At 46.6% G+C, this 27435-nt stretch overlaps 1 protein-coding gene across 1 annotated transcript in view; it reads left to right on the top strand.

Annotated features, from left to right (window-relative positions):
• The window catches only part of eys (EGF-like photoreceptor maintenance factor), a 199570-nt gene that overhangs the window by 7024 nt on the left and 165111 nt on the right, over positions 1-27435 (top strand). Inside the window, exon 2 of the mRNA XM_078213594.1 lies at positions 2750-2970. Within this exon, the coding sequence (XP_078069720.1) occupies positions 2750-2970 (221 nt within the window). The remainder of the gene's footprint in view (positions 1-2749; positions 2971-27435) is intronic.

Genomic DNA, 27435 nt, shown 5'->3' with positions numbered 1-27435 from the left:
ACCCCACATATTTACCTGGCTAATCCCTCTGACACTAGGGTCAATTTTGCATGGCTAATCAACCTAACCTGCACATCTTTGGACTGCGGGAGGAAACCCACACAGACACGGGGTGAACGTGCAAACTCCACACAGACAGTGCCCCAAGCCGGGAATCGAACTCAGGTCCCTGGAGCTGTGAGGTAGCAGTGTTAATCACTGTGCCAACGTGCCATCTGTATTTCTGGTAACACCCTAGGATGCAGACCATCATGTACAGGGGACTTGTCAGCCTTCAGCCCCAATAATTTTCCTAGTACTTAGTCTCCAGTGATAACGCCTGTTTTAAGTTTCTCTGTCTTCACCACACTTGGCAACTAAACATCCACAATCCTCTGGGATAGAGAATTCCAAAGATTCACAAACATCTCCTCATTTGAGTCCAAAATGGCCGAACCCCTATCCTAAGACTATGATCCCTAACTCTCCAGCCAGGGGAAATATCCTCCCAGCATCTACGCACTCAATTCCCTTAAGCATTTTGTATGTTTCAATTTGATCATTTCTCATTCTTCAAAATTCGGGGCAATATGGGCCTTGTTTATTCAACCTCTTCTCACAGGCGAATACTCTCATCCCAGGAATTAGTCAAATTGTGCACAGCAGGATCGCAAAGCCAGAAGGAAATCAGTATCCAGCTGATCTGTTTTGACAATAGTTATCCCTTGGCCATGACACAGACAGAGTGCCATCCTTTCTTTGGCACTTAGTATCTATTGGAAAGATGGGAAACTCTGACAGTGCAGCACTTGCTGAGTACTGCGCTGCACTGCCAGCCTTGGCAGCATGGTGGCACAGTGAACAAAGAACAATACAGCACAGGAACAGGCCCTTCGGCCCTCCAAGCCTGCGCCGCTCATGTCCCCACTAGACCATTCTTTTGTATCCCTCTATTCCCAGTCTGTTCATGTGGTTATCTAGATAAGTCTTAAATGATCCCAGCGTGTCCGCCTCAATCACCTTGCTTGGCAGTGCATTCCAGGCCCCCACCACCCTCTGTGTAAAATACATCCCCCTGACATCTGTGTTGAACCTTGCCCCCCTCACCTTCAACCCGTGACCCCTTGTGTTCGTCACCTCCGACCTGGGAAAAAGATTCCCACCGTTCACCCTATCTATGCCCTTCATAATTTTATACACCTCTATTAGGTCGCCCCTCATCCTCCGTCTTTCCAGGGAGAACAACCCCAGTTTACCTAATATCTCCTCATAGCTAAGACTCTCCATACCAGGCGACATTCTGGTAAACCTTCTCTGTACTCTCTCCAAAGCCTCCACATCCTTCTGGTAGTGCGGCGACCAGAACTGGACGCAGTATTCCAAATGTGGCCTAACCAACGTTCTATACAGCTGGAACATCATATGCCAACTTTTATATTCTATGCCCCGTCCAATAAAGGCAAGCATGCCATATGCCTTCTTCACCACCCTCTCCACCTGTGCTGCCACCTTTAAGGATCTGTGGACTTGTACACCCAGGTCCCTCTGTGTGTCTATACTCCTGATGGTTCTGCCATTTATTGTATAGCTCCCCCTTACATTAGATCTACCGAAATGCATCACTTCGCATTTATCTGGATTACATTCCATCTGCCATTTCTCCGCCCAATGTTCCAGCCTATCTATATCCTGCTGTATTCTCTGACAATGTTCATCACTATCTGTAACTCCAGCAATCTTCGTGTCGTCCGCAAACTTACTGATCACACCAGTTACACCTTCCTCCAAATCATTTATATATATCACAAAGAGCAGAGGTCCCAGTACAGAGCCCTGCGGAACACCACTAGTCACAGACCTTCAACCGGAAAAAGACCCCTCCACTGCTACCCTCTGTCTTCTATGGCTAAGCCAGTTCTCCACCCATCTAGCTAGCTTACCTTTTATCTCGTGAGATTTAGCCTTTTGCACCAGCCTGCCATGAGGGAGCTTGTCAAATGCTTTACTAAAATCCATATAGACTACATCCACGGCCCTTCCTTCATCAATCGTTTTTGTCTCCTCCTCAAAAAACTCAACCAAATTTGTGATGCATGACCTCCCTCATACAAAACCATGCTGTCTATCGCTAATGAGATTATTCAGTTCTAAATGCACATATATCCTATCTCTAAGAATCTTCTCCAACAACTTCCCTACCACGGCCGTCAAGCTCACCGGCCTATAATTACCCAGGTTATCCTTGCTACCCTTCTTAAATAACGGGACCACATTTGGTTAGCACTGCTGCCTCAAAGTGCCAGGGATCTGGGTTCAGGGTCTCAGCCTCAGGTCGCTGTCTGTGTGAAGTTTGCACATTCTCCCCGTGTCTGTGTGGGTTTCCTCTGGGTGCTCCGGTTTCCTCCCACTGTCCAAAGATGTGTATATTAGGTTGATTGGCCATGATAAATTGCCCCTTAGTGTCAGGGGGATTAGGAGGGTCAATAGGTGGGGTTACGGGGATAGGACTTGGGTGGGATTGTTGTCGGTGCAGGCTCGATGGGCCAAATGGCTTCCTTCTGTACTGTCGGTTCTCTGATTCTATTTAGTGAACAATCTGTGCAGCAGGAGTTTAACCCATAACCTCCCGTTTCAGAGGGCATGTATGCTACCACTGAGCAACATCTGAAACCCAAAAGATTTATTCCCAAGTTACTTTGATGGATTCATAAATTGCTGCTACACCAATTCTGAATGATAAGAAACATGTGTACCCATTCTCTACACTTAGGGAAGTTTTGGACCTGTCTATCTTGGTGCTGCTCCTGTGGACATTGACATTCTTCAGAGGATGAAAAATGGGCAGAGCTACATAGGCTGCATCCGTGAGCTGCAAGTGAACAACAATGAACTTTCCATTTTGGAGGAAGCTGTAAGAGGGAAGAATATCGTGAATTGTGATGTCTCGATCTGTGATTATCATCCTTGTAAAAACGGTGCTACCTGTGTCAGGTAAGGGAGCAACACGCAAGGTCATCAAGCTCTTGTCTAACAAGCGGTAACATTATTGATTGCACTTGGAGTCGGTACTGACTCACGAGTAGTAATCTTGCCTCTGAGTCAGCAGGTTGTAAGCTCACGGCTTCAACATAGGATTGATAAATAACCGGAGAATACAGAGTTAAAGGAATTGCTGAAATATATAGAGATAAAATGAGGAGTAAGTGGTTATGATCCATAATGTACTACCCAAAAAGGTAGTGGGAGCAGATTCATTGATAGCTTTCCAAAAGGAATTGGTTTTATACTTAAATAGGAAAAGAAAAATGTGGATTCTGGAATATTGGAAAAATATTGGAAATGTGACTCATTGATTAGCTCATTCAGAAATCCAGCAAAGTCATGATGGGCCTCTGGTGCTGCATTATTCTGTAACACTATGATATTACTCACTTTACAGGTGGCTGCAGATTGTATTTATACACTCATTCAGTGAAGCATCAAATTCTATTTATAAATGACCTAGACTCAGATTTACAGAGAGCATTATTAAGTTTGCAGATGATATGAAACCTGGCAAAGTAGTGGACAGTGGTAAGGATAGTTATAGGCTTCAGGGTGGGTATAGAGGGATATGGGCCAAACACGGGCAATTGGAACTAGCTTCGTGGTTAAAAAAATTGGAACTAGCTTCGTGGACAAGTTGGGCCGAAGGGCCTGTTTCCATGCTGTAAACCTCTATGACAAAGAAAGAATGGTTAAATGGGTAGAAGCACGGTAGATGGGATTCAGTGTAGAGAAATGTGACGTCACGCACTTTGTGATGACTAATGAGGAAAGATAGTGTGCATGGTCCAACTTTGAAAAGAGGACATGTGCTGGGAAACCTTGATGTCCATAAACGTATTATTAAGGTAACAAATTGGTACAGTCGTTTAAAAGCATATCAGCTACTTGTTCATAAATGGACAAATTTTTGATTGACAAGGGTAATGGGGGGTGGCAGTAGTGGGGTCAGGGGTGCAGGAGGAAAGTGGAGTTGAGGACACAGTCAGATCAGCCGTGATCTTATTGAATGACAGAACTGGCTTGAGGGGCCGATTGGCCTACTCCTGTTCCCAATTCTTCTATTCCTAGATACAAAGTTGGCTGAGGGGCAGACACACAGTCAAGGTGAATGATTGTTTTTCAGATTATAGGGAATTGGGCATATGGCAAAGGGTTTCCCCAGGGTCGGTAGTGGAGCAATTGTTTTTCTTGATATATATATATCAATGACCTAGTCTTGGGTGTACAGAGCATTATTTCAACATTTGTAGATCACACTAAACTTGGAAGTAAACTGTGAGGAGGACATTGATAAACCTGAAGAGGATATAGGCTGGTGGAATGGACAGAATGTGGCAGATGAAATTTGATGTAGTGTGGTGTGAAGTGATACATTTTGGTCAGAAGAATGAAGAGATACAATATAAAATGAAGGGCACAATTCTAAAGGGGATGCAGGAGCGAGCATAAGGACCTGGGGGCACATGTGCACAAATCATTGAAGGCGGAAAGGCAAGTTGAGAAAGTAACCAATAAAGCATATGGGATCCTGGGCTTTATAAATAGAGGTATGGAGTACAAAAACAGGGAAGGTCGAATGAGCCTTCATAAAACACTGGTTTTACATCAACTCGTGGCCTAACATTGGGCAAAATTCATGTAACTTAAAAAAGGGGTGAAGCCACTACCATCTAGAAGGACAAGGATAGCAGTCACATGGGAACACCACCACCTGGAGACTCTCCTCCAAGTCACTCATCACCCTAACTTGGAAATATATCACCGTTCCTTCACTGTGGCTGGATCAAAATCCTGGAACTCCCTCCCTAACAGCACTGTGGGTGTACCGACACCACATGGATTGCAGTGACCCATGAAGGCAGCTCACCACCACCTTTTAAAGGGCAAGTAGGGATAGGCAACAAATACTGGCCTAGCCCAGTCTGACTACCAGAGTTGCTATTGTAGAGAGCTGGAATGCATATGCCAGGCTGAATGGCCTCCTTTTTGTAGATTTAAAATCCTGATTTAAAATCTTTGGCAAAGAGTCTAGAGGGACAATGAGGAGAGAAGGTTGCACTCAGAGAATTGTTGGAATCGAGAGCCCTCAAGCTGAAACTGGTTGGGAGCTAATTTACTGATAAATTAAAAGAGGGAGTGGGACTGGTAGCTGAAGATGGAATACAGGAGAGGATACAGAAAAGTTTACGAAAATGATTCCAAAGTGAGGGACTTCAGTGACATGGATAGATTGGAGAAGCAATGACTATTCTCATTGGCGAAGTTAAGGTTGAGAGGAGATATGAAAGAGGTGTTCAAAATCAAGAATGGTTGAGACAGAACAGACAAGGAGAAACTGGTGGAAGGATCAAGAACTAGAGTATTCCTAATTAAGGTGATAAATAAGCAACAGTGCAATGAGGAAAAACCTTCTTATGCAGCAAGTATTTCGGATGTGGAATGGACTGCCTGAGAGTGTGGTGCAGGCAGATTCAATCATGCCTTTCAGAAGGCAATTGGATAATGGCAACAGGACCAAGACAACATGCAGGCTTGAGCTGACAAATGACAAGTAACATTTGCGCCACACAGGTGCGAGGCAATGACCATTTCCAAGACAGAATCTAACCATTGTCCCTCGACATTCAATGACATTCATCACTCATTCCCCCACGATCAACATTCTGGGGGGTTACCATTGACCTGAAACTGAACTGAACTGGCCATAAAAATACTGTGGCTACAGAGCAGATCAAAGGCTAGGAATCCTGTGGTGAGTAAATCACCTCATGACTCCTCAAAGCCTGTCCATCATCTACAAGGGACAAATCAGGAGTGTGATGGAATACTCCTCCTGCCTGGATGAGTGCAGTTCCAACAACAGTCAAGGAGCTCAACACTGCACAGGACATAGCAGGGCATGAGATTGGCACTCCATTCACAACATTCATTCCATCACTACCTACGCACAGTGGCAGCAGTGTGTACAAATCTACAAGATGCATTGCAATAACTCACCAGGATTCCTTAGTCAACAGCTTCCAAACCCACAACCACTCCCATCTAGAAGGACAAGAATAGCAGTCCCATAGGAACACCACCACCTGGAGACTCTCGTCCAAGTCACTCACCACCGTAACTTGGAAATATATCACCGTTCCTTCACTGCGGCTGGATCAAAATCCTGGAACTCCCTCCCTAACAGCACTATTGGTGTACCGACACCACATGGATCGCAGTGGTCCATGAAGGCAGCTCACCACCACCTTTTAAAGGGCAAGTAGGGATAGGCAATAAATACTAGCCTAGCCCAGTGTGACTACCAGAGTTGCTATTGTAGAGAGCTGGAATGCATATACCAGGCTGAATGGCCTCCTCCTATGCTGTAACCATTCTGTAATTCAATGATTTAAAATCATTGGCAAAGAGTCTAGAGGGACAATGAGGAGAGCTGGTTGCACTCAGAGAATTGTTGGAATCTAGAGCCCTCAAACTGAAACTGAATGGAAGCTAATTTAATGGTAAATTAAAAGAGGGAATAGGACTGGTAGCTGAAGGTGGAGTATAGGAGTGAGCCCCTTTAAGTGAAAGTGATTTGGCGGGTCATGTGACCCGTTCTGCCAATCTCGGATTTCCGGGGCTGAGTGCGCGCTCTCCCAGGCAGTCTGGAGACTGGAGTTGAATTAATCGGTAGCATCTTTCTCACTCTTTGTATATAGTTATTCCTGTTAATAAACAGTTCTTTAGTTACTCCACTTGGTGGTTACCATTCTTTCCAAGATATTACATTTTGAGACGAGGATCAATGGAGTGCTCGCCATTTGCCACAGAGAACAGCAGTGCAGACCTCGTGTACAAATCATTGGAAGCATGTCAAGTCAGCAGTCAGTGAGTTATCAAAATGCCTCTATTCGGGAAGCTTGAGCTATTCAACCCTAATTCGGATGAGTCAGAGTCATAGAGGTTTACAGCATGGAAACAGGCCCTTCGGCCTGCGGTCCCTTTTTTTTTTAAACCCCAAAGCTGTTTAAACCCCAAAAAAGGGAGAGGTGGAGCAGGAGGGAAAGGTGGGGAGGGAGAGGAAGGAGCTGGGTTGTGGGAAATGTGAGAGACAGGTAATTGGGGGTAGGGCATGGAAAGAATTTCCCTGTGGGACAGAAAAAAACATTACTGCTAATAATGATGATGCAATCAATCACTCTGCATTAACACCTCTTTGATTTGCATTTTTAAAGTCATAAATGAGTGAAATAAGATGTATCACATAGTTCTTGGGGGCGATTCTCTGGGAGACATCAGCAGAGGTTGTTTAGCAGGCTCCCAGCTGGGTGCCACGGCCTCCGTGCCCCAGATTTCCGGCGTCGTCAGCTCTGTGCCAATTTCCAGCACAGCATTTGGATGGTTTATGTTGCAGGATTTCATTTGGAGCTCGGTTTGGAAGTGAGGGAGGGTCAGAATTTTTCACTTTATCCACTTCAGCTTATGAGGAGACTGAGTACACTGGGGCTATACTCGTTGGAATTCAGAAGAATGAGGGGAGATCTTATAGAAACATATAAGATTATGAAGGGAATAGATAAGATAGAAGCAGGAAAGTTGTTTCCACTGGCGGGTGAAACGATAACTCGGGGGCATAGCCTCAAAATAAGGAGAAGCAGATTTAGGACTGAGTTGAGAAGGAACTTCTTCACACAAAGGGTTGTGAATCTGTGGAATTCCCTGTCCAGTGAAGCAGTTGAGACTACTCATTGAATGTTTTTAAGGCAAGGATAGATACATTTTTGAACAGTAAAGGAATTAAGGGTTATGGTGAGTGGGCGGGTAAGTGGAGCTGAGTCCACAAAAAGATCAGCCATGATCTTATTGAATGGCGGAGCAGGCTTGAGGGGCCAGATAGCCCACTCCCGCTCCTAATTCTTATGTTCTTATTTCCTTAACTCCACACCATAGAATTTCAAACATTGAAATTGTTATTTTCATGTTATTGGTGGGCCCGGAGTTGAAGTCTCTGGGCTCGCTAGCCTCTCCCCCGCTGCCAGGAGTGGTTCACTCCAGCGGGGTTTACAACAGCTCCCCACTGCCAGGAAGCTGGCGCCTAACCCCGCTGGAGTGAGGGAGGCCATGGAAGTGCCCCAGGAGGTCAGGGTTCTTGGCCCCCTGGCACTGTCCTGGGGCAAAGTGGCAATGCCCAAGGGGAGGAGTTAGGGCTGCCGGGGGAAAATTGGCAAATTGGGACTGCGGTGGTGGTGGGGAGACTTATGAGATCAAGGCGGGTTGGGGGGAGTTGGTCGGGCTGGCTCAGACGTCTGGGCCACATTGTCTGTACCTTCGCATTCTAATTAGTATTCTGTAACTTGATTTCTGTGTCTGTGCACTGTTTGAGAGCAGATATCCACTCCATCTGACGAAGGAGCAGTGCTCCGAATGCTTATGGTATTTGCTACCAAATAAACCTGTTGGACTTTAACCTGGTGCAGTGTGGGGTTACTATGCATGCGCTGATCTTTGCTATGACAGTGGCCCGCTTCAGCGGGAATAGTCTCTGGATTTTCATAGTGAATCTCACTAGAGCACTTTGCAGTGCCCAGAGTGTGGGAGATTCATTTTGAAAATCCCGCTAAAAAAAACAATGGGAGTTACTCCTGTTTTTACGCAAATTCAGCACTTGGAATTTTTTTGGGAGAATCCCGGCCCCTATCTTTCCATGTTTTTATACATTTGTGGATGGGCGTATCATATACCCTCTGTTATAATATGGGCACTTTAGGTGTCTCAATGATGACATCTTGAAATTTGTATGTTTAAAGTATGTTGGTAGTCTTCAACTATTTACAAATTCCAGGGCACTGTTATGCATCTTACAGAGTGTTCTCTCTAGATTGTCATCTCAGTCTATTACCATATTACTCTGTACAACATACTGTGGGAGCTGTTATTCTCCAATCCCACATTAATCCTTACTCTGCCGAGCACCTTTACATTACAATGACATACAGGCACATAATAGAAAACTGACAGCAGACGTCCGCTGGACGTGGTGCTGGAATAGAGGGACAACAGGGACTAGGCTCTGAATTTCACCTCTCACTGTCAACCAACCTAATTCGTTGTTGTATTGTGTTGAATGCTCCCTCCACCCAAATTGTCTGTACCTTTGAGACCTGGCTGGCTTTAGAGATTCGCATTCTAATCAGTATTCTGTAACTTGATTTCTGTGTCTGTGCACTGTTTGAGAGCAGATATCCACTCCATCTGACGAAGGAGCAGTGCTCCGAAAGCTTATGGTATTTGCTACCAAATAAACCTGTTGGACTTTAACCTGGTGTTGTGAGACTTCTTACTGTGCTTACCCCAGTCCAACGCCGGCATCTCCACATCACAACCAACCTAATTGTCAGGGCAGTGGAGACAATTGCCTCCTCGGCTCCAGGAATGTTGCAGCCCACATACATAGCTCTTGCAAATGAGGGTCTGCATCATACTGAGGCCACAAACAACATGTAGCCAAGACTAGGTTGCAATGAACTGAAATGATTTCTCAGTATTTACTTCTGCCTTCATTAATTGATTAACATTAATCAACCTGTCTAGTGCCAGTGTAGGAGGAAGAGTCAGAACTGACAGGAATAATGCTTCGGATGTGGATCCTATACAATGCATATGCATGAGAGGTCATCAACTGTGAATCGCAGGGTGGCAGTCTACTTGAGAACAACAAAGTCTGACAGTTTCTCCTAATATCATTTTATATTAACTCACTGGATTGAGAATGCCAACCACTGTGTGCTGAAGATGTTTTGAGGCATCCTAGTGAAAAGCGGAAGCAAAAACAGATCTAAAAATAAATCAAACCTCCAGTTCAGGCCTGTGCTAGGCTTCGCTGTAAGTATTTCTCAACTGTATATTTATAGGAATCCAAGGTTGCACCTGTTCCTTCCTGGTTATAGTCAGGGAGACATCAGTCTGACACTAATCGCAATATGTTTACAAAGCTCTTGCTGCTCTGCCTTTTTATAATTTAGTGGTCCAGCTAATACAGTTGGTTCTATTTAGAAGTAATTCCACCTTTCAAACTATTACATTTTGATGCTGTTTCTATGTCTGCCAGCTGCTAAATAACTCAGTATATTGTTGATAAATTCCAGAGTCATTAGCAATCTGGATCATTCCTGATCCTTACGTTCAAAGCTGCACTTGTGTGGATGATTGCACTGATTAGCATGTACATCAGTACAGCCGATTTAGCTTCAAACCTTTTCTATTGAAAACCCAGTCCCAACCAGCATTCAGCCTCATACAATGGGCAGAATCTACACTCCCCGAGAGATGGATTGGCAGGTGGATGGTGCACATTAAATTGGCTGCAATGCATGGGCGCCGTTTGCATGGTCATATCCATGGAAAATTTATGCATGGCAGTGAAGGCACCCCCGCCTCTTGACCAATTGAGGGCCTTAAGTGACTAATTAATGACTACCTAAAGGCACTTTCTTATCCTGCTGTAATTTTTCCTATTGAGGGAGTGCAGTGGGGAGATGGAAACTGAAGCAAAGTTTGAAGATCACCAGGTCTCACTCCACAGGGAGGGAAAAAAAGAGGCAGTTACTCCTTTCTGGACACCGGGGCCCATTAGAGGCCTTGTTCCTCCACTAAGATCTGGCCCGTCCCTGGTTCCTCCTCCCTCCTTGGCCTGTGCACCCTAGTCCCAAAACCACTTGGCCTGTGCACCCTAGTCCCAAAACCACTTGGCCCCTTTGCCAGGATGTACCAAAACACCCCACAACCTATCTCCCAAATTGGTTCCAGCAAAGTCCTTTGGTCCTCCAAGCCTGTGCCGATTTATCATCACCAATTTATTTGTTGGGGAGTCGCAGTCGATGGGCAGTAACACCGCTGAAATGTAAGATCCCACCCAATGTGCTATATGAACCACTATACTGACACTGACATTGAATTGCTTTCTTTGATCAATATTGGACAAGCCCAGATATACAAAATTCACTTGGGGGTATTTCCAGCAGTGTACAGTGGTTGTTGAGTGACCTCTTCATCCCGCTGGATTTCTTGAGGCATTGAAAGGTTTCATTTGATCCCTATTCATATCTTCCTTGTATCATTTCATTCTGTTACACTTTACGGATAATGTCTAAATCAGTGAAAGCTCACATTTTGTTACTACCCATGGTTTAGTGGGTAAATCTGCAAAGTACAGTTTGTTTTTTCACTGCAGAAGGAGGCCATTTGGGCCATCGAGCCTGCACTAGATCCCTGAAGAAGCATTAGAACCATCGAATTCCTACAGTGCAGAAAGAAGCCATTTGGCCCATCGGGTTTTCACTGACGCTCTGAAAGAGCATCCCACCCAGGCTCTCCCCTCTGCCCCAGTCCCATAACCCTGCGCATTTACCATGACTAACAGTTTCTTCTGTATGGCAGTATTAATCACTCCCACATACTAGCCGGTCTCTCAACATCTCATTCAGGGCAAACCTAAATTCACAATGTTCAGCCATTTGCCTCAATCTCATCAAGAAAGCTGCTATTACCTCCCCGAAAGCTCTTGTCATTGAGTTAAACTTGTATCTCTGCATAGTCACCAAGGGCTTTGACTGATAATACCCTTTTACTACTTCTCTTAGTTCTTTGAAGGTTTTAAGGTCAGGGGCATCTGGAGAAGTCAGGCTTCTTATCAACTTACAGGTTTGGCATCGCAACCTGTAAACAGAATTACCATCTGCTTCTCCTCTCCTCCTATTTCATTTGCTGTGAAGAAATATCGCAGGCGCTGAACGTATTGAATCCAATCATACAGGCCAGTGAGTCTCACATCTGTGGTGGGTCAGTTGTTGGAAGATATTTTGAGAGATAGGTCTCCAGGCATTTAGAGACAACATGGCTTTGTGAGGGGAAAATCATGTCTCATAAATTTGATTGAGTTTTTTGAAAGGGTAACCAAGAAGGTAGATGAGGGCAATGCAGTTGATGTTGTCTACATGGACTTTAGCAAGGCCTTTGACAAGGTACCAAATGGTAGATTGTTGCATAAGGTTAAATCTCATGGGATCCAGGGTGAGGTAGCTAAATGTATACAAAATTGGCTTGATGACAGAAGTCTCACAACACCAGGTTAAAGTCCAACAGGTTTATTTGGTAGCAAATACCATAGGCTTTTGGGGCGCTGCTCCTTCGTCAGATGGAGTGGAAATGTCTCTGTGCACTGTTTGAGAGCACATTTCCACTCCATCTGACGAAGGAGCAGCGCTCCGAAAGCTTATGGTATTTGCTACCAAATAAACCTGTTGGACTTTAACCTGGTGTTGTAAGACTTCTTACTGTGTTCACCCCAGTCCAATGCCGGCATCTCCACATCTTGATGACAGAAGCCAGAGGGTGGTTGTAGAGGGTTGTTTTCAAACTGGAGGCGTGTGACCAGCGGTGTGCCTCAGGGATCAGTGCTGGATCCACTGTTATTTGTCATTTATATTAATGATTTGGATAAGAATATAGGAGGCATGGTTAGTAATTTTGCAGATGACACCAAGATTGGTGGCATAATGGACAGTGAAGAAGGTTATCTGGGATTGCAATGGGAGCTTGATCAATTGGGCAGTGGGCTGATGAATGGCAGATGGAGTTTAATTTAGATAAATGCGAGGTGATGCATTTTGGTAGATTGAACCAGGGCAGGACTTACTCAGTTAATGGTACGGCGTTAGGGAGAGTTATAGAGCAAAGAGATCTCGGGGTACAGGTTCATAGCTCCTTGAAAGTGGAGTCACAGGTGGACAGAGTGGTGAAGGGGCATTCAGCATGTTTGGTTTCATTGGTCAGAACATTGAGTACAGGAGTTGGGACGTCTTGTTGAAGTACAAGGCATTGGTAAGGCCACACTTGGAATACTGTGTACAGTTCTGGTCACCCTATTATAGAAAGGATATTATTAAACTAGAAAGAGTGCAAAAAAGATTTACTCGGATGCTCCCGGGACTTGATGTTTTGAGTTATATGGAGAGGCTGGATAGACTGGGACTTTTTTCTCTGGAGCATAGAAGGCTGAGGGGTGATGTTATAGAGGTCTATAAAATAATAAGGGGCATAGATCAACGAGACAGTCAATATCTTTCCCCAAAGGTAGGGGAGTCTAAACCTAGAGGACATAGGTTTAAGGTGAGAGGGGAGAGATACAAAAGTGTCCAGAGGGGCAATTTTTTCACACAGAGGTGGTTAGTGTCTGGAACAAGCTGCCAGAGGTAGTAGTAGAGGCAGTACAATTTTGTCTTTTGAAAAGTATTTAGACAATTACATGGGTAAGATGGGTATAGAGGGATATGGGCCAAATGCAGGCAATTGGGACTTTTTCCTGTTTTCTGGCCTTGCCCAACCTGTCTTTCCTGCTCCTCCTCTGTCTCTCTCTCCTGAGCCCTCTCCATAGAAATCATAGAAACCCTACAGTGCAGAAGGAGGCCATTCGGCCCATCGAGTCTGCACCGACCACAATCCCACCCAGGCCCTACCCCCACATATTTACCCACTAATCCCTCTAACCTACGCATCCCAGGACCCTAAGGGGCAATTTTTTCTTTTTAACCTGGCCAATCAACCTAACCCGCACATCTTTGGACTGTGGGAGGAAACCGGAGCACCCGGAGGAAACCCACGCAGACACGAGGAGAATGTGCAAACTCCACACAGACAGTGACCCGAGCCGGGAATCGAACCCGGGAGCTGTGAAGCAGCAGTGCTAACCACTGTGCTACCGTGCCGCCACTTCTCCCTCTTTTCCTCCTATTTCCTCCTGATCTTCCCCAACCCCCCCCCCCGCCCCCCCCTCCCCCCGCCCGATCTCCCTCCACTTCCAAACTCCTCCTTTGCTGACGCGCACTCCCCCAGACCCTTACACATATGTCTCCGTTAAGCATAAATGGCCCAGTAACCCATCCAAAGCATTCAGATGGTTTATGTCGCAGGATTTCAGTTGGAGCTAGGTTTGGAAGTGAGGGAGGGTCAGCTGTTTCCACTTTGTCCACCTCAACTCTATTTCCTTAACTCCACATCATGAAATTTCAAATACATTTCACTTCTGCTCTTTGAGCAAGTAAACAATAATATAGCTTAGCTATCTGGAGTTCTTCGTAGCTGCCTTTTATCTCCTTGGCAAGCTTTAAAGTTTCTCCACTGCAACTTGCCAAAGAGCAGAAAATCTTAGAAATCTCAGAAACCCTACAGCACAGAAAGAGGCCATTCGGCCCATCGAGTCTGCACCGACCACAATCCCACCCAGGCCCTACCCCCATATCCCTACATATTTACCCACTAGTCTCTCTAACCTACGCATCCCAGGACTCTAAGGGCAATTTTAGCATGGCCAATCAACCTAACCCGCACATCTTTGGATTGTGGGAGGAAACCGGAGCACCCGGAGGAAACCCACGCAGACACGAGGAGAATGTGCAAACTCCACACAGACAGTGACCCAAGCCGGGAATCGAACCCAGGTCCCTGGAGCTGTGAAGCAGCAGTGCTAACCACTGTGCTATCGTGCCGCCCTAGAAATATTCAGCAGGTCAGGCAGCACCTATAGAGAGAGGAACAGGGTTAACGTATTAGGTTGATTACCTCTTCAACTGACCAGAAAAATCAAGATTGGAGCAGTTCCAGCATTTTCTGCTTTTCTCACAGAAACTGCAGTATTTAGCTTTGCTATTCTGACTAAGAGCAAGCTTCCCTGAACCAACACTGAAAAACGAGATAGCTGCTTCATAGAACATAGAACATAGAACATTACAGCGCAGAACAGGCCCTTCGGCCCACGATGTTGCACCGACCAGTTAAAAAAAAAAACTGTGACCCTCCAACCTAAACCAATTTCTTTTCGTCCATGAACCTATCTACGGATCTCTTAAACGCCCCCAAACTAGGCGCATTTACTACTGATGCTGGCAGGGCATTCCAATCCCTCACCACCCTCTGGGTAAAGAACCTACCCCTGACATCGGTTCTATAACTACCCCCCTCAATTTAAAGCCATGCCCCCTCGTGCTGGATTTCTCCATCAGAGGAAAAAGGCTATCACTATCCACCCTATCTAAACCTCTAATCATCTTATATGTTTCAATAAGATCCCCTCTTAGCCGCCGCCTTTCCAGCGAAAACAATCCCAAATCCCTCAGCCTCTCCTCATAGGATCTCCCCTCCATACCAGGCAACATCCTGGTAAACCTCCTCTGCACCCTCTCCAAAGCCTCCACATCCTTCCTGTAATGTGGGGACCAGAACTGCACACAGTACTCCATGTGCGGCCGCACCAGAGTTGTGTACAGTTGCAACATAACGCCACGACTCCTAAATTCAATCCCCCTACCAATAAACGCCAAGACACCATATGCCTTCTTAACAACCCTATCTACTTGATTCCCAACCTTCAGGGATCTATGCACACATACACCTAGATCCCTCTGCTCCTCCACACTATTCAAAGTCCTCCCGTTAGCCCTATACTCAACACATCTGTTATTCCTACCAAAGTGAATTACCTCACACTTCTCCGCATTAAACTCCATCCGCCACCTCTCGGCCCAACTTTGCAACCTGTCTAAGTCTTCCTGCAAACTACGACACCCTTCCTCACTGTCTACCACACCACCGACTTTGGTGTCATCAGCAAATTTGCTAATCCACCCAACTATACCCTCATCCAGATCATTAATAAATATTACAAACAGCAGTGGCCCCAAAACAGATCCCTGAGGTACACCACTTGTAACCGCACTCCATGATGAATATTTACTATCAACCACCACCCTCTGTTTCCTATCCGCTAGCCAATTCCTGATCCAATTTCCTAGATCACCCCCAATCCCATACATCTGCATTTTCTGCAGAAGCCTACCATGGTGAACCTTATCAAACGCCTTACTAAAATCCATATATACCACGTCCACTGCCTTGCCCCCATCCACCTCCTTGGTCACTTTCTCAAAAAACTCAATAAGGTTAGTAAGGCACGACCTACCTGCCACAAAACCATGCTGACTATCACCTATCAATTCATTACTCTCCAAATAACGTCATTCATCCTGTTGGATCTCGCTGTGGCCGCCACATTCGTCACCATTGCAATAGTGAGCACATCAAAGTGATTCTCTGTTTGCATAAAGCACTTTGGGGTAAGCGGTTAGAAGGCAGCTTGTTTGCTACATCCTAATGTGGTGCGCTCAGAGTTTTTTAAACTTGATTTGGGAGAACCTCCCACTCGCGATTGGACAGGTTGGAGGTAGCAGACAAGATGGCCAATTATTTAAGAAATTTCCCATGATTTATTGTTGTATTCAGTTTTTACAGGATGAATCAAGTTACATTATGACTGATTCTGCCTGCAAGAGGAAGAGAACTGAAAAAATATGAATGAACAGAATATGATTTCTGCCTGATCATTCTTAAAGACGCAGGCTTCTCTGTGGTTTTCCCACTGGAATATCTTTTGTGTGCCTTTGTCTGTAGATACAACAAAATGAAAAAGAATGACATAGTTCTTTACAATTCCCAGGGAACTTTACAAAAGATCATGCAGGCTGCTTTCAGCAGTACTCTTGCTGGGTGCCGAGGGAATGCACTGCCAGTGATGCATTCTTTTTCAAAGCAGTCAGATAACTTCAGAAGCATTTCACACAGAATTGGTATGAATGCTTTCAACTTCACTTCTGCATTTTCTAAGGGAGAATCAGGAATAAAGAAAAACTGAAATGATTAATGAATAATATTTGGGATTTGGCAACAAGTTCCACCAAAGCTGTATCTTTTTTCATTTTTTTGAATTATCATTAGAATTTGGACATTCCAGGTTTTGAGCTCTGCCACTTTCAGATTTATAGACTCAAGACAAAATCTTACAAAAAAATTGCAGAGTGTTCTTTCAGGCGAGAAAACTGGTGTGTTTCCCTCCAAAAGAACTAGTTGGTTTTCTCTCCAGAAAAACTGGCCGATTTTCTCTCCAGATTCTACCTCACTGCCAAAAAGAAAACAAGGGGCCTTCATAGAGGGGGTGGGACGAAAACATGCCAGCAAAACCCAGCCTGCTCAAAGATTGGAGCAGCATCTTTAAAGGGCACCCAGATCAGAAATACAATAAACCTCCCACCATAGAGGCCTCAGGGGTTCCACCCCCCCCCCCTCCCCCCATCAGAGCAAGCTTTCACACTGATCGCCTCCTCCCCACAATCATCGTCCCTTTCTCTCTCCCCCTCCCTCTCTCCCGTCACCCCCACAATCATCATCTCCTTCTCAATCCCCCTCCCCCTACAATCATTGACCCCCTTCTCTCTCCCGTCACCCCCACAATCATTGGCCCCTTCTCTCTCCCATCACCCCTACAATCATCGTCCCCCTTCTCTGTCCTCCTCCCCACCCCACTATTATCGACCCCATCTTACCAAAATATTTTGGTAAGGCCTTTGACAAGGTCCCTCATGGCAGACTGGTGCAAAAGGTGAAGTCACATGGGATCAGAGGTGAGCTGGCAAGGTGGATACAGAACTGGCTCAGTCATAGAAAGAAGTTTAACAACACCAGGTTAAAGTCCAACAGGTTTATTTGGTAGCAAAAGCCACACAAGCTTTCGGAGCTCTAAGCCCCTTCTTCAGGTGAGTGGCGACACCCACTTACTTCAGGCGACACCCACTCACCTGAAGAAGGGGCTTAGAGCTCCGAAAGCTTGTGTGGCTTTTGCTACCAAATAAACCTGTTGGACTTTAACCTGGTGTTGTTAAACTTCTTACTGTGTTTACCCCAGTCCAACGCCGGCATCTCCACATCAGTCATAGAAGACAGAGGGTAGCAGTGGAAAGGTGTGTTTCTGAATGGAGGGTTGGGACAAATGGCGTTCCTCAGGGATCAGTGCTGGGACCTTTGCTGTTCATAATATATATAAATAATTTGGAGGAAAATGTAACTAATTTGATTAGTAAATTTGCGGATGACACAAAGGTCGGTGGATTTGTGGGTAGCGATGAGGACCGTCATAGGATACAGCAGGATATAGATTGGTTGGAGACTTGGGCGGAGAGATAGCAGATGGAATTTAATCTGGATATATGTGAGGTAATGCATTTTGTAAGGTCTAATACAGATAGGAAATGTGCAGTAAATGGCACAACCATTAAAAGTATTGATAGGCTGAGGGATCTGGGTGTACAGGTACACAGGTCACTGAAAGTTGTAACGCAGGTGGAGAAGGTAGTCAAAAAGGCATAAGCATGCTTGCCTTCTTCGGTCAGGGCATTGAGTTGAAAAATTGGCAAGTCATGTTGCAGTTTTATAGAACCTTAGTTAGGCCACACTTGGAATATAGTGTTCAATCCTGGTCGCCACATTACCAGAAGGATGTGGAGGCTTTGGAGAAGGTACAGAAAAAATTTACCAGGATGTTGCCTTATATGGAGGGAATTAACAATGAGGAGAGGTTGGAGAAACTTGGTTTGTTCTCGCTGGAATGACAGAGGTTGAGGGGCGACCTGATAGAAGTCTACAAGATTATGAGGGGCATGGACAGAGTGGATAGTCAGAAGCTTTTTCCCAGGGTGGAAGAGTCAATTACTAGCGGGCATAGGTTTAAGGTGCGAGGGGCAAGGTTTAAAGGAGATGCACAAAGCAAGTTTTTTACACAGAGGATGATGGGTGCCTGGAACTCGCTGCCGGGGGAGGTAGTGGAAGCAGATACGATAGTGAGTTTTAAGGGACGTCTAGACAAATACATGAATAGGGTAGGAATAGAAGGATATGTCCCCGGAAGGGCAGGGGGTTTTAGTTCAATCGGGCAGCATGGTCGGTGCAGGCTTGGAGGGCCGAAGGGCCTATTCCTGTGCTGTAATTTTCTTTGTTCTTTGTTCTTTTATCTCTCCTGACACCCCACAATGATCGGCCCCTTCTCTCTCTCTCACCCACCGCACAATCATCGGCCCCTCCTCTCTTCTCTCCCCGTACTATTCACTGTCACCCCCTTCCCCATGATTATTGGCCCTTCTCTCTCCCACCGCTCCCACAATCATTGACCCCTTCTCTCTCTTGCCCCCTCACCTATGATCATCGGCCCTTTCTCTCCCCTTAACCCCCACAATCATTGCTCCTCTTCTCTCTCTCGTCAGTTCATTCTCCCACTCCCAACCCTTCTTTTACAATCATCGGCCTCTTCCCTCTTCCCCCAGCCCCCAACGAACACTGGCCCCTACTCTCTCCCACCCCAATCATTGGCTCATTCTCTCTCTTGCCGCCCCTCCACTATCATTGATCCTGCTGTCTCCTGCTCCCTGCCCACCATCATTGGCCCCTTCTCTGTCTTGCCTCCTCCCCCCACTATCATTGGCCCCTTCTCTCTCCTGCACTCACAGGATCACTGGCCCCTTCCCTCTCCCACTCCTTCCCCCAACGATCATTGTTCCCTCGCCCCCCCCCCGCCCCCCCCCCGCCCCACTGCAGTCCATAGTTGGAGAAGGCACCCTGTCCCCACCCCCACCCCCCACAACTGCCATCACTCGCACCCCCTTCTCGTCAGAATGCTCCAGGCCCACAAACACAGTGGCATTACACTACCCACCCACCACCCCCCCCCCCCCTTTCCCCCCCCTTCCCCAACCACCACCTCCATGAGGCTCCCACTGGAGCCTGCCCCTTGGCACAGGTTTGGCACTGCCCAACTGTGCCAAAGGGCAGTGCTAAGGGGCATTGCCAGAGCACTGTCTGGCCAAGTCCCTCTCCGTAAGAAGTCTCACAGGTTAAAGTCCAACAGGTTTATTTGGTAGGACAAGCCACAAGCTTTCGGAGCACTGCCCGGTGTTGTGAGACTTCTTGCTGTGCTTACCCCAGTCCAACGCCGACATCTCCACATCAAGTCCCTCTCCCCCAGGGGGTTATACTTAGCTTTATGCCATTGGGGAAACCCCCATGTCTGTGTAAACTTGTTGCGAATATCACCGTCGTGTCAATATCTGTCAGGGGTTCAAGATACGGCAGGGGAGCAGGTTAATAGTATTGAAATGCATGCGGCAGGTTCACGTCTGCTCTGTGTAAGAACCTGCTGACGCCGCAGGCGAGGGGCAGGGAGGGTCCAAAGTTGCATTATCGCCGGCGGGAGCTGCAACGTCCGGATCCTGAGTCCCCACCGGCAACCTCGCAGATGGCAAACATGGGCTCAAGATTTCACCCAGCATTTTGAGACTCAAACAAGGCCTTGGTTCACATGACACTTTTGCTTTGGACCAGACGAGCTATATTTTCAAGTGTTTAAGAAATGTTGTGCACGAACATGGTAACGATGTTAACAGATAGAACAAAGAAAATTACAGCACAGGAACAGGCCCATCGGCACTCCAAACCTTCACCGACCGTGCTGCCCGACTTAACTAAAACCCCCAACCCTTCCAGGGACCATATCCCTCCATTCCCATCCTATTCATGTGTTTGTCAAGACGCCCCTTAAAAGTCACTGTCGTATCTGCTTCCACTACCTCCCCCGGCAGCGAATTCCAGGCACCCACCACCCTCTGTGTAAAAAACTTGTGTCATATATCTCCTTTAAACCTTGCCTTAAACCTATGCCCCCTAGTAATTGACTCTTCCACCCTGGGAAAAAGCTTCTGACTATCCGATAATGCAACTTTGGACCCTCCCTGCCCCTCGCCTGCGGCGTCAGCAGGTTCTTACACAGAGCAGACGTGAACCTGCCGCATGCATTTCAATACTATTAACCTGCTCCCCTGCCGTATCTTGAACCCCTGACAGATATTGACACGACGGTGATATTCGCAACAAGGGGCGGCACGGTAGCACAGTGGTTAGCACTGCTGCTTCACAGCTCCAGGGACCTGGGTTCGATTCCCGGCTTGGGTCACTGTCTGTGTGGAGTTTGCACATTCTCCTCGTGTCTGTGTGGGTTTCCTCCGGGTGCTCCGGTTTCCTCCAAAGATGTGCAGGTTAGGTTGATTGGCCATGCTAAAATTGCCCCTTAGTGTCCTTAGGTGCGAAGGTTAGAGGGATTAGCGGGTAAATATGTAGGGATAAGGGGGTAGGGCCTGGGTGGGATTGTGGTTGGTGCAGACTCGATGGGCCAAATGGCCTCTTTCTGCACTAGGGTTTCTATGTTTCTATCCACTCCCCTCATAATCTTGTAGACTTCTATCAGGTCGCCCCTCAACCTCCATCGTTCCAGTGAGAACAAACTAAGTTTCTCCAACCTCTCCTCATAGCTAATGCCCTCCATGCCAGGCAACATCCTGGTAAATCTTTTCTGTAACCTCTCCAAAGCCTCCACATCCTTCTGATAGTGTGGCGACCAGAATTGAACACTATTCCAAATGCGGCCTAACTAAGGTTCTATAAAGCTGCAACATGACTTGCCAATTTTTAAACTCAGTGCCCCGGCCGATGAAGGCAAGCATGCCGTATGCCTTCTTGACTACCTTCTGCACCTGCGTTGCCACTTTCAGTGACCTATGTATCTGTACACCCAGATCCCTCTGCCTATCAATACTCTTCTGCCATGTACTGTATATTTCCTATCTTTATTAGACCTTCCAAAATCCATTACCTCACATTTGTCCGGATTAAACTCCATCTGCTATCTTTCCGCCCAAGTCTCCAACCAATCTATATTCTGCTGTATATATGCGAGAACCGTCTAGGAACATTTTGACAATTTGCCAGCCATTTTTGAGTTGTGCAGTGATGTGTAGAGCAATAGACATTAGAGAAGAAATACATCTTAATTTAAAAAGTTTTATTGTTGAACTTGCATTTGCACTAAACTTGTAATATTTTTGAATAAGGACTGCAATTTATGGTCCCAGTTCTACATTAGGTCATTTCTGTAATTAAATACAGCAAGTTTTAAAACCCTTTCAGTAATCCGGTTTCCTTCCAAAGTCCAAAGATGTGCTGGCTGGGTGCAGTGGCCATGCTAAATTGCCCCTTAATGTCAGGGGGACTAGCTAGGGTAAATGCATGGAGCTGTGGGGGAGGGCCTGGGTGGAATTGAGGTCGGTGCAGACATGATGGGCCAAATGGCCTCCTTCTGCACTGTGGGATTCTATGATTCTATACTTACACAAATCTTTAAAGATGGCAGGACAAGCTGCAAAAAAAAGCATGCCTGGATCCTTCAGTTTATGACCACAGGCATAGAGTACAAAAGCAAGTAAGTTATGCTAAATTAGAACAGAAAATGCTGGAAAATCACAGTAGGTCTGACAGCATCTAGAGAGAATAGAGCCAACGTTTCGAGTCTGGATGACCCCTCGTCAGAGCTAAGAGGAAAGAAAATAAGACAAAATTTATACTATGGGGGGGCGGGAGGTGGGGGGGGGGTGGCTGTAATTTGACAAAGGAAGTGTAATTGATGATGAAGAAGGCTGAGAAATGTTGTAAAAGTGTCCATTAAGTGATCAGAATGTGTGAATGGCAGAACAGAGGTACAGTTTGTTAAGGACTACCTGAGGAATGTGGCAGTTGTCCTGAAAAGGCTTGGGGGGGGGGGGGGGGTTGGGAATAGGTGGATGGGTGGTTTGAGGGGGGGGTGGGAATAGGTGGGTGGGTGGTTTGGGGGGGTGGGGGGGAAGAGGTGGGTGGGTGGTTTGGGGGGGGGGGAAGAGGTGGGTGGGTGGTTTGGGGGGGGTGAATAGGTGGGTGGGTGGTTTGGGTAGGGAATGGGGGGTTTGGAAGCAAGATTTCAGAAGTGGAAAAAAAGAAGTAAGAATGAAAAGTGATAAAAATGGATGAATGAAATGAAAAGAGGAATTTAAATTAAATAAATGAAAATTGGGTGAAGGTTTTGGGAGAGTTCATGCTCTGAATTGGTTGAACTCAATGTTCAGTTGGTTGTAAAGGCTGTAAAGTGCCCAATCGGAAGCTGAGGTGCTGTTCCTCCAGTTTGCGTTGGAGTTCGCTAGAACATTGCAAAAGGCCAAGGACGGACATGTGGACTGGAGAGAAGGGTGGTGTGTTGAAGTGGCAAGCGACAGGAATATTTGGATCCTGCTTGCAGACGGACTGACGGTGTTCAGCAAAGCGGTCACCCAGTCTGCGTTTGGTCTCTCCGATGTAGAGCAGACTGCATTGGGAACAGCGAATGCAATAGGCTAGATTGAAGGAGGTGCATGTGAAGACATGCTAAACCTTCAAAACCAAGGTCAGAAAGAATGTACAAGAGCAAATTACAAGAGATCTGAAATAAAAATAATTAGTTTGGCCTTTATTTCAGGCAGCAGACTTTAGTAAGGATGTCAACCTCGTGGAGGTGCAGGGCAGTTTTAACAGAACTTCACAAGGGACGAGGGGCTTGTTGTTATATTGTTTCATGGGATGTAAGCGCGCTGGCTCGTGCAGTATTCATTGTCCGTCTCTAATTGCCCTTGAGAAGGTGATAGTGAGCTGCCATCTTGAACCACTGCAGTCCGTGTGGTGTTGGTATGGCCACAGTGCTTTTCGGGAGGGAGTTCCAATATGGTGAGATGGTGAGGTGCTAAAGAAGCTGGGATCAGTGAAGATATGTAAAGGAGCGATTTAATAGAGCTGTTTAAAAATATGAGGGGGTTTAACAGAGCAAGTAAGGAAAAAATGTTTCGAATTGGATGGCAGGTCGCCAAGCAGAGGCTGCAGATTTTAAATCATTGGACATTGAAGAGGAATTTGTTTATGCAAAAAAGTTGTCTATACTATCTGAGAGATGGTTGAAGCAGACTTCATTGGTATTGGCAACTCTCAAAAAGGTATTGAATATATAATTTGAAAATAACATGATTCCAGGTCTATGGGGCCATTTGTGCTGTATAAGGTTCTACAAATTCTATAGCCCTTAGTCTCTTAGGGGGATTAGTAGGGGTTATGGGGATAGGGTCTGGGTAGGATTGTGGTCGGTGCAGACTCAATGGGTCGAATGGCCTCCTTCTGCACTGTAGGATTCTATGTGTGAAAATTCCAGCAGGTTCAATGAGCTTTGTTAATGCAATAATGCAAAGTGTCTTTGTGTGATATTTTAGTATTGATGCATTTGTGCCACACAAGCGCTAGATAATGACCACCTCCAAGAAGAGAGAATCTGACCATCTCCCCTGACCAACAGCAGTATTACATTAATAATAGGACACAAAGGGTGGTGCTAGAAGACACTTTGAGTGACTGCAAGCCGGTGTCCATTTCAGTGATGCTGCTGTGGGAGGTGAGGCAGAAAATTGCGGGGATTCTGATGCAAATTTTTAATTCCTCTCTGGCCATAGGGGAAGTCATGATGTGGAGATGCCGGCGTTGGACAGAATTCCCACTCACCTGAAGAAGGGGCTTGGAGCTCCGAAAGCTTGTGTGGCTTTTGCTACCAAATAAACCTATTGGACCTTAACCTGGTGTTGTTAAACTTCTTACATAGGGGAAGTCACAGTAAGAAGTTTAACATCACCAGGTTAAAGTCCAACAGGTTTATTTGGCAGCAAAAGCCACAAGCTTTCAGAGTGCTGCTCCTTTGTCAGGTGAGTGGGAATTCTGTTCACAAACAGAGGGAGTGCTGCTCGGGCTGCAGTGGAGAGTGACAGTTGGTGTCTCAGTGAGGGAGTGCTGCTCGGGCTGCAGTGGAGAGTGACAGTTGGTGTCTCAGTGAGGGAGTGTTGCTCGGGCTGCAGTAGAGAGTGACAGTTGGTGTCTCAGTGAGGGAGTGCTGCTCGGGCTGCAGTGGAGAGTGACAGTTGGTGTCTCAGTGAGGGAGTGTTGCTCGGGCTGCAGTAGAGTGTGACAGTTGCTGTCTCAGTGAGGGAGTGCTGCTCGGGCTGCAGTGGAGAGTGACAGTTGGTGTCTCAGTGAGGGAGTGCTGCTCGGGCTGCAGTGGAGAGTGACAGTTGGTGTCTCAGTGAGGGAGTGCTGCTCGGGCTGCAGTGGAGAGTGACAGTTGGTGTCTCAGTGAGGGAGTGCTGCTCGGGCTGCAGTGGAGAGTGACAGTTGGTGTCTCAGTGAGGGAGTGTTGCTCGGGCTGCAGTGGAGAGTGACAGTTGGTGTCTCAGTGTGGGAGTGTTGCTCGGGCTACAGTAGAGTGTGACAGTTGGTGTCTCAGTGAGGGAGTGCTGCTCGGGCTGCAGTGGAGAGTGACAGTTGGGGAAGTGTGGGGAAGTTTTTTGTTTTCTTTTTTTCTTGCTGGTAATGGCTTCAGGGATGGCAGTTCAGGCAGTATGCTGCATCTCCTGTGGGATGTATGTGGTGAGGAAATCCAGTAGTGTTTCAGGAGATTTTAGTTGTAAGAAGTGCATTAGATTGCAGCTTCTGGAGGAGCGTGTAAAGGAGCTGGAGGGGGAGGTAGAGGAACTCCGCATAATTCGGGAGGCGGAGGTGGAAGTTGATAGGAGTTATAGAGAAATAGTAACTCCTAGAAATGAGGCTTGGGTCAATGCCAGGAGGAGGGGTAAGAAGCAATCGGGAAGACAATCCCCTGGGGCGGTTCCCCTCCATAATAGGTTTTCGGTGCTGGAGGCTACAGTTGAGGAGGAATCAACTGAGCATAGAGAGCAGATCTCTGGGGGTGAGCCGAGTGAGAAAGCTCAGGTGGTTAGGGGCTGTAAAAGACTGGGCCTTGTGATTGGGGACTCCACAATTAAGGAGACAGATAGGAGGGTCGGAACTAAAGGTAGGGACTCAGGGTTGGTGTGTTGCCTACCAGGGGCTGGGGTCCGGGATGTGTCTGACAGGGTATTCAGGACTCTTAGGGGGGAGGGAGATAAACCACAAGTTATTGTACATGTGGGGACACACGACATAGGGAGGATAGGGGAAGGGGATATTAGGCAGGGATTTATGGAGTTGGGGTGGAAACTAAAGGCCAAGACTGACAGAGTGGTTATCTCTGGACTCTTGCCTGTACCACGGGATAGTTTAGAGAGGAATAGGGAGAGGGAAGGTTTGAATTCATGGCTGAGGGGATGGTGCAGGAGGGAGGGGTTCAGGTACTTAAGCAATTGGGGCTCGTACTGGGGAAGGTGTGACCTCTATGAGAAGGATGGTCTACACCTTAATCAGAAGGGGACCAATATCCTGGGGGGTAAATTTGCTAAGGCCATGCAGGGAGGTTTAAACTGATTCGGGGGGGGGGAGGGATCCTGAGTAGTGGGGCTGAAAGTGAGGGATGCATGGATGGGGACTGCAATGCACGGCATTGCAGAGGTGGGGTGGAGCAGGGTTTGAAATGTGTATACTTCAATGCCAGGAGTATTCGCAATAAAGTGGGTGAACTTGCAGCGTGGATCAGTACCTGGGACTTCGATGTTGTGGCTATTTCAGAGACATGGATAGAGCAGGGGCAGGAATGGATGCTGCAGGTCCCGGGGTTCAAATGTTTTAGTCGAAGTAGGGAAGGAGGTAGAAGAGGGGGAGGGGTAGCATTATTGGTCAGAGATTGTATCACAGTGTCAGAGAGGAGGTTTGATGAGGACTTATCTGTTGAGGTAGTATGGGCGGAGATTAGAAATAGGAGAGGAGAGGTCACCCTGTTGGGAGTCTTTTATAGACCTCCTAAAAGTTCTAGAGAGGTTGAGGAAAGGATTGCGGAGTCAATCCTGCTTAGGAGTGAAAGTAATAGGGCAATTGTTATGGGGGATTTTAACTTGACTAATATTGACTGGAATTGTTATAGCTCTAGCTCGTTAGAGGGGTCAGTTTTTGTTCAAAGCGTGCAGGAAGGTTTTTTGACTCAGTATGTAGACAGGCCAACTAGAGGTGAGGCTATATTGGATCTGGTGCTGGGAAATGAGCCAGACCAGGTGCTAGACTTGGAAGTTGGTGTGCATTTTGGTGATAGTGACCACAATTCGGTTACGTTCACCTTAGTGATGGAAAGGGATAGGCATGAACCTCGGGCCAATGGTTTTAGCTGGGGGAAGGGTAATTATGAGGCTATTAGGAGAGAATTAGGAAACATAGGTTGGACTAGGAGATTACAGGGACTGGGAACGTCCGACATGTGGAGTTTTTTCAAGGAGCAGCTACTGCGAGTCTGTGATAGGTATGTCCCTGTCAGGCAAGGAGGAATTGGTAGGGCTAGGGAACCGTGGTGCACCAAAAAAGTTTATTTGTTGGTTAAAAAGAAAAAGGAGGCTTATGTTCGGATGAGACGTGAGCACTCGGGTAGTGCACTAGAAAGCTTTAGATTGGCTAAGAGGGAGTTGAAGAGCGAGCTTAGAAGGGCTAAAAGGGGACATGAGAAGACTTTGGCGGATAGGGTTAAAGAGAATCCTAAGGCGTTCTATAGGTATGTCAAGAACAGAAGGTTGGTTAGGGCAAGTTTAGGGCCAGTTATAGATGGCAGAGGGAAGTTATGTGTGGAACCGGAGGAGATTGGTGAAGCATTGAACCAATATTTCTCTTCGGTGTTCACGCAAGGGGACATGAATATAGCTGAGGAGGACACTGGGT

Source organism: Mustelus asterias, chromosome 5, assembly GCF_964213995.1.
Source record: "Mustelus asterias chromosome 5, sMusAst1.hap1.1, whole genome shotgun sequence".
Classification (NCBI taxonomy): domain Eukaryota; kingdom Metazoa; phylum Chordata; class Chondrichthyes; order Carcharhiniformes; family Triakidae; genus Mustelus; species Mustelus asterias.
This window is presented reverse-complemented; position numbering and strand designations above follow the sequence as displayed.